The sequence below is a fragment of the Lutjanus erythropterus genome, chromosome 3, assembly GCF_056507025.1.
Source record: "Lutjanus erythropterus isolate fLutEry1 chromosome 3, fLutEry1.hap2, whole genome shotgun sequence".
NCBI lineage: Eukaryota > Metazoa > Chordata > Actinopteri > Lutjaniformes > Lutjanidae > Lutjanus > Lutjanus erythropterus.
In genome coordinates, this window is record NC_139319.1 from 44,967,949 (window position 1) to 44,975,719 (window position 7,771).

Sequence of the window (7,771 nt, forward strand, 5' to 3'; positions counted from 1 at the left end):
CTAAATACAGACCTGCAGACTCATAAGATGAGAAAAAGGTGTCATGTTGGTAAACCAGTCCCCTGTCCTCTGGGGGTCTGGGAGCGTCTGTCCTGCTCCAGAAGAAAAATGTTGTGATTTTAACATGTTAACAAAACATTGTGGTGACTGTTTCAGTTAAAAGAGTTAGTTCACTCTTCTGTTTGTGGTTTCTGCAGACATCACTACCTTTACTTTTACCTTTGTACTTGAAAAAAAGTAAAAAGTAAACTAAAAACAGTAAAAGTAAATCTACAGTAAAAGTAAAGTTACTTTTCTGTGTTCATGTTCATTTAATAGACCTGTCTTATCTTCTCTTTTGTATATTACCATTGTTCTTAAATAAAGTAAAAGTAATGTAATAGAAAAACACACAGAACACGCAGTATTTCTTATCTGATTACTCGATAAATCGCCAGAATAATCGATAGATTATGCTTTAATTTTACTGGTCCGGCCCACTTGAGATCAAATTGAGCTCTGTGTGACCCCTGAACTAAAATGAGTTTGACACCCCTGATGTAGACGCAGGGACAGGACACATCGACCGTGATCAGGCTGCGCTGCACAGAGATAATTCAGAGGTGCTGATGGTGAGGACAGACTGGCTGAGAATCTGCAGTATCTGAACACGATGGATCTTTCATAACATGTTATAGAAAACACCACAAAATACTTTTTCAAGCAGATGAGTTTGCTGCCGGTTTATATATTCTTCATGTTATGGATTATATTTCTATCATGCTGACTTCCATATTTAACTATGTGACCTTATTCTTTTGGTTGTTTATTCTAACATTATTACGCGCGCATATCCAGAAAAATAGCCCTTCATGAAAACATAATCCTGTGTGCAAGATTTGAATTAAAAAAGAAACTGAATCTAAAATTACAACGGATGTTGTTCAGATCTGTTATTATAACATGTGGTTTACTGTCAAATAGGACTGTGTTCATGTTTTTCCTGCACGACTGGTCACATAACAGCTCAAGGAAGACAGGCAGTATCAGGCTACAAAGTCCTGAAATGAATTCTGTGTTTGAATGCGCACACGGCCACAATGGTTAAATAAAAATATTGCTCTGGGCAGAATATCTCAGCTGCTGTATTCACATTTGAGGCTCTGCACAGAACAGACAACAACACGTTTTCTCGGAGGGAAACTACAGTACACAGTCCCCAACTGTCAGTGCGTCATGACGTTGAGCGAGATCCGTGTTTACGCAGAGTGAAAGTACAATAAATAATACAGTCATCCCTCAGAACATGTTGAACATCATAAAATGAAGGAATTCGATTTTTCAAATGTTTCAGTCTTGGGTCTATATGTAAACCACTTTGAAAATGTTATGAGCCGATGGATACGTAAATATGCTTGATCAGTTTATTAATTTGTCCTTCAGTGTGTTTATATTTTTAAGTTGTTCTAGTAAGCTAGAAGTGTCAGTCAGGATGTCGGTTGTTGCTCCACAGAGCTCAGCAGCAGCTCAGGTTCAGCACCTGGACAGAGACAGCAGCTATCTGCTCTGATGCTGTCAGTTCAGAACCTCGGACAGCGACCAAATAAAGAAAAAAAAACACACTGTCAATGTTTTTCTCAACAAGACAACGAGAAACAACAACAACAACAGTCAGAAAGCAACATTACTGAGTGATCTACACAGTCACACCGTGACTGTTGAAACTGGACTTTAGTCCAGCAGGTGGCGCTGCCAAAGAGTTAATCATCAACCGCCATGAAGGACAAAGAAGAACAGACCAGCCTCTATTTTCTATCACGTCCTCAATGAAGATTTAAATGAACGGTGTTACGTCGTGTTTGGTACATTGACTGTCTACTGTCTGAATTATCAGGATGTCTGGCAGAGGAAAAGGAGGTAAAGGACTGGGGAAAGGAGGCGCTAAGCGTCACCGTAAAGTTCTCCGTGATAACATCCAGGGAATCACCAAGCCCGCTATCCGCCGTCTGGCTCGTCGTGGTGGAGTGAAGCGCATCTCCGGTCTGATCTACGAGGAGACTCGCGGTGTGTTGAAGGTTTTCCTGGAGAACGTCATCCGTGATGCCGTCACCTACACCGAGCACGCCAAGAGAAAGACGGTGACCGCCATGGATGTGGTGTATGCTCTGAAGAGACAGGGACGCACTCTGTACGGCTTCGGAGGTTAAAGTCCTGGGTTCACCCTTTAGTAAAAACACAAAGGTCCTTTTAAGGGCCACACACTCTCTCTGAAGAGCTGGATTTCTACCAGATTATATGTATTGTAACTAGAGCTGATTCAAGACCATTATTTATTTCTGTTAAACAATAGAAAACTTGTGATACACCAACCTCCAAATGCAGTTATATACGTTCAGTTATGTCAATGTCTGTAAAAACGGATAATTGTAAATAAGGTAGAATTGATGAAGTGGTTTATTTCAATGTTGTGGCTTTGCATTGAAAAGAAAATGAACACTGTAAAAAATGACTAGTAATATTTAATAGGTTAACTGTTACAATTTCTAATTGTAAGTATTTGTGAGAACTGGAATCATTTAAGTAAATCCTACATATGCCATGTAATAAAACTGTGTGGGAAGAGTAAGTTTTATGTATTTTCACGTAATATTCAAAGGTTTCATAGTCATTGAAATGGACTTAGAAATACCAAGTAGGTTTTAATTGTGCTGCACGTTTTGAACTCGCGCATGCACCTTGTGACGCGCATACAGGACGCTTCGTTGTCCGCCAAAACACAAGAAGACAACTGCAGCCGTCAGGTTTAAGGTAAGACATTCAGGATTTTTTTTCTGCATATGTAACGTAACGGAGTTAAATGTAATAACATGATAACATAAACTAATATTTGCCATTATCGCACATCACGTATCACCGTAGCGTAATTTTACTACGGTCACTAAACGCAACATCCCTGTGGACTTGGGTCGTGAATCCCTGGGGTACGTCGGACCTTGGTAAGTGCACAGGCTATGAGCTTCACCATCGTTTTGTGGTTTATTAACGGTCGAGTACGTTCTTTAATGTAAAGTTGACGGTGGCTTTATTTATTTATGGATACAACGTGGCCAGTGAGCACCGAATGGCGCGCCCAGTCAGTTTCTATCGGGGCTGTCGCGGACCGTATACGTCATGTTACAGACAATCTCCAGGGTTCGGCGTGTTCTAGAGTCAGACCGCCAGTTCGACTGCAGCCCACACTGTACAGTTTGCGCGATTTAGCGCATTTACCGTTTATTAGCGGCCAAGCAAGTCTTGTCCATGAGTGCACCCCTGTTTGTGGGTGTCTACGCACGTGCGTGTTCGAGAGAGACTGCAGGTGGACGGGCTGACTGACAGGGATGAGAGACGGTGAAGCGCTGTTTAAAAAAAAACAAAAACGACACTAGTTAATGGGGAACTGGTGATATTTTAAAAATATTTTTACAGCATATTATGAAAAGTACATTGGTTTGACAGTGGTGCAGTTTATTTTGGTTACATGATTCTATAGTTTTAATGTATTATTTTGTCCTTGTTCTTTGTCCTTGTTCTTTGTCCTTGTTCTTTGTCCTCCCCAGAGCAACAGCTTTCTGCAGCTGACACAGTGCCCTCTCAAGCTGCAACTACAGCAAGCAGTGTCACAAGCAAAGCCATCTGGCTATTCAGGTAAAAATAAATGTGTAGTGCTCTGTATTTCATAAGTTATATGAGGTTTACCCTCATCACAGAACGTATCGGTACCATTCCAAATTGAAATGAAGCAGAATATATTTAGAATTTTGAAGTTATGTATTGTGATGCATAAAATTGATTGTATACAAAGTTGAAAAGACAATCTTATGTTATTCTAGTGATATGAATATAGCCCAAGAAATGTGGCTTCTCCATTATCCCTGGCATTAAAGTAACTTTGAGTATGATGCTTTAATGATTAGATTTCTTTGTATTTTACAGCCTCCACTGGGTATGTTCTCCTGCTACAGCAATCGATTTGAACAGCTAATGTAAGGTAAATCTAAAACCCTAGTTACCTCTCATTCTTTGTTTTAAGTTGACTTTTATACTGATATGAAAATCTAGTTCAGATGAGGTTTGATTTTTTTCTTTCTGTTTTTTTCCAGATTTAAAAAAAAGATGAAATGGTCTTGTAAAACATGTAGATTCGAGGCTGACACATGGACAGAACTTTTGAAACACTACAGACTTAAGACATGGAATGGTTAGCCGTGGCAGAAATAGTGTAAGAAATAGTGTTTGTTAAAAAGAAAAATGTAAATGGCATAATCATACCACCTTTTTTCAGATCAAGGAGGAATTCAAAAGAATCACAACGGTTCCCTTGGAAAGAACTTTTCTCATGAAGCTGGACTTGTACACTCCAAAAATGCAGGAGATATTCAGCAAAAAAGGCGGAGTAGCTGGGACCAAAATACGACCGCTTCTGGATTCCTTAAGCCAGGTAAAGCAGGAGTCCCCACAGTGTCTTGCTGGGACCCAAACCTGACTTTGTCACATGCGCATGGGACACTTTTTAAATGTACAGCAGAAGAGGAACACACACACACACAGGGAGAGAAAGGGGGGAGGTGTGTACAGGAAGAGAGAGAGAAAGACAGGGAGAGAAATGGAGGGCAGAACAGAGGCAGAGAGAGACACACCTGAGCTGAACAGACTCAAATCATGATTTCAGTCTGTCTTAATTTGGAAAATAAATTCACAAAATTGACATTTCACTTTGCTAACTGGCAACCTAGGCAAAATCGGTCAGTGATCTACTTTGGGTCCTGACCCATAGTTTGTGAAAGGCTGAGGTAAAGTTTCAAATGCATACAGTTACTTTGAGGGCATTACTCTTAACTGCTCTAGGTCAATCCACTCCAGAGGACCAACGAATGCAGATTCAGGATGTCTTGTATGAATTTTGTTGTTGCTTCTATTGACATGTATAGAGTGACCCGTTGAAGCGAGACAGGAGGCCATTTTCCGCGCCCTGATGGAATTCCTGGGGGAGTCTTCAGGGGAACTCATCAAGGACTACAAGCTAAATTCAAACATTTTCAGATCACAAAGATCACTTGAGTACAATATATTGAATTCTTATTCACTTCCCCTTAAAATAAAACTAGCTTGAACCATCAAATAATTGTCAGAAAATTCTAATTTTTGAAAATTGAGCCTTTTTTTTCAGAAATTTTCCAAATTAGAAAATGCTTCATATTTCTGTTTTTTTTAAACAAACAAAAATGTAATATCCTCTCTCCTCCCTTTTCCTGCGTTCTTTTCTCTCTCCTCCCCTTCTCTCTCCCCTCCTCTTTCTTACACTCTTGTTTCTCTCTTTCCTCCCATTTTCTCTCTTCTCTCCTGTCCTCTTTCCTCCCCCTTCTCTCTTCCCCTCTCCTCTGTCCTCTCCTCTGTCCTCTCCTCTCTGTGTGATACATACACATCTGTATTATTCAGTTTTCCCAATAATGAGAGACTGTAAATGAAGTTCAGGAATTGCTAGAGTTGTGCACAAGATTCATAAGGCCTGATTTACAACAGGTTGTTTGTGCGTGTAAAACTGAGTGCAAACTTCAGCTGTTATTGGTACTGTGGAATATTTTCAGAATCAGAAAAATGTATTTCAAACTGACACCAAATTCTGCAGCAGACAGTACACAGTACTACGACAGTTTGAAAATGGGGTGGAATAAGCAAAGCTTTTATGTTTCCAGACCCTAACAACAAAAATGCATACACAAAAGAGACAAATAACAACAACATTATGTAGGATGCACTCTTTAGTTCCCTGCTACCCCCTCTCCTCGTTAGTTGGCAGTCTGCTCCTTTTTGTATGATTCGAAGACAATTTCTAACTTTCCTAAACTTAGTGAAATTATTTGAAATGTTTAGGATCGATAGGTATTGAAATATTGATATTTTTGACACTAGTCTATAACTTAAATAAGAAATTAAGCTGTACTATGCACCTGAACATGGATTCACATATATTTTACAGGATATCAGCAGAGAGGCAGCTCAAGAGGACCAGGCTGAGCAAGTCCTGAGGATCTGTGTCTTCCACACGTGAAGAAGATGAAGGTGCATCCAACGCTGATGTGTCGATTGTCGTTGAGGGGACTGAGGTACTTGACAACTGTGGAAGTGTTGCAAAGGCCTGTCTCCTGCTGATGGGCATCATTTATGCCATGAACTTGAGTTACCCACCAAAAATGTAGTACACTTTTGAAGTGTTTCAAAAGCTTCTTCTAGAGCTTGATGTCCTTAAGCTGTCCCCGAAAATCCTGTCTCTGCCAAACAAATTTATAGCTTGAGTGCATGTTTGACCCAAGAGTTGTCCTTTCAAAGAGGGTACTAAAAGAAAAAAAAAGGCCAGAGTTGTTTATGTGGCTATTTGTCTGTTCTTCTTTTTCTCCCGTTTTAAAGATGTAATTTGTATTTCAACTTGTTCCACTGTATTAACCCTTGTGCTGTTTTTGGGTCAAGGAGGGAGGGAGGGAGGGAGGAAGGAAGGAAGGAAGGAAGGAAGGAAAGGAAGTTAGATCAGCATTTTCAAAGTTAAACCAGAGGTTCTCAACTGATCGTGGAACCATTTTTAATGGGTCATGGATGTGAGTGTGGGCATGAAAAGAAGGAGGGGCAAAATATCGCACTGTTTAGTGTCAAGATGCTCTGCTTTTTGTAGGTTATGATACAGAAACAGATGTTTAGAACCTCAGGGCAAAACACTGTTCTTTAAAATGAAACGTTCTAATAAGCATGTCTTTTAAGATGCACTGAAGATACCTGAAGCATGTCAAATGTGTTTTTGTTTTGTTTTTTTCAGGGTGAAATATACCTTGTTTTGCAATACAAACCCTGTTGGACAATGTTTATTGAAAAAACTATTTTTTCACTTAAGTAAAATAAAGGTATTAAATTAAAACAGTTGCCTCATTTTTTTTAAAGTCATTGTTTCAATAAACAAAATATTATGAACAAATTTAGGCAATTAAAACTGCAGAAAAACTATGTAAAATGTTGTGTAAATGTTATTTATTTATAGTCCATAAATAAGTTTTAAAAAGTATTTTACCTTAAAAAGCCATTGATTTTAGGTGAGATTTTTCAGTTTGAAGCAGTCAGAGTCTAAAGAAGGAGAGTAAAATTCAATGACCATATTAAAAATCAACACTAAATTACCTGAGGTTTGTGAGTACAATAAACTGATATCCGCAAGTAAAGTTTACTTGATGATCGCCCTTTGTAGAATTTACTTGCAAAGTTTTCTTAAGTAAATAACACTCTTTTTTTTTTTCAGTGAGGGTGTAAAAATATAATTTAAGTATAAGGATATTTAGGTGTTACGTGGACTGTGGCTGTTTTCTCAGTCAACAGTCCAGTGGAGGACTCTCCAATTGACAACACAGTAATACCTCTGGTAAGGACGCTCTCTTATCAGCTGTCTGAGGCTGATGTCTGGGGCCACTTTCTTCACTGATCCAATGAGGACTTCACAACATCTGCTGCTCGACTGTTACCTTACAGCAGAATAAATAGTGCAGATTTAATATTTAGATATTAAATTTGCCAGAGTGACTTTAAATAAATATTCAAATATAATCGGATGACTTCAGATAATTTTCGGTTACTATCTCCCAGGTCCTCAAAACACACTTAACTAATGTTTTAGTCATCTTGTGAACTGGTAACCACTTCCTCACTTGTTCCCTTCAACTTGACTGTAGATCAGGGGGTCAAACTCATTTTGGTTCAGGGGCCACATACAGAC

The 7,771-nt window shown here is 39.1% G+C and overlaps 1 protein-coding gene and 1 long non-coding RNA gene across 2 annotated transcripts; both read left to right on the forward strand.

Annotated features, from left to right (window-relative positions):
- Positions 1-1,415: 1,415 nt before the first annotated feature.
- Positions 1,416-2,430, forward strand: LOC146330864 (histone H4). Its single transcript, XM_084710574.1, has one exon. The coding sequence runs from the start codon at positions 1,875-1,877 to the stop codon at positions 2,184-2,186; it is 312 nt and encodes a 103-aa protein (XP_084566700.1). The 5' UTR covers positions 1,416-1,874; the 3' UTR covers positions 2,187-2,430.
- Positions 2,431-3,951: 1,521 nt separating this feature from the next.
- LOC146330865 (uncharacterized) lies at positions 3,952-5,077 on the forward strand. The gene is made up of 3 exons (XR_014768962.1): positions 3,952-4,009; positions 4,304-4,459; positions 4,950-5,077. It is a non-coding gene; the product is annotated as an uncharacterized LOC146330865 (long non-coding RNA).
- The last annotated feature ends 2,694 nt before the right edge of the window (positions 5,078-7,771 follow it).

Coding starts and splice junctions, on each gene's coding strand:
- LOC146330864 (XM_084710574.1), top strand. CDS start 1,875: ATGTCTGGCAGAGGAAAAGGAGGTAAAGGACTGGGGAAAGGAGGCGCT.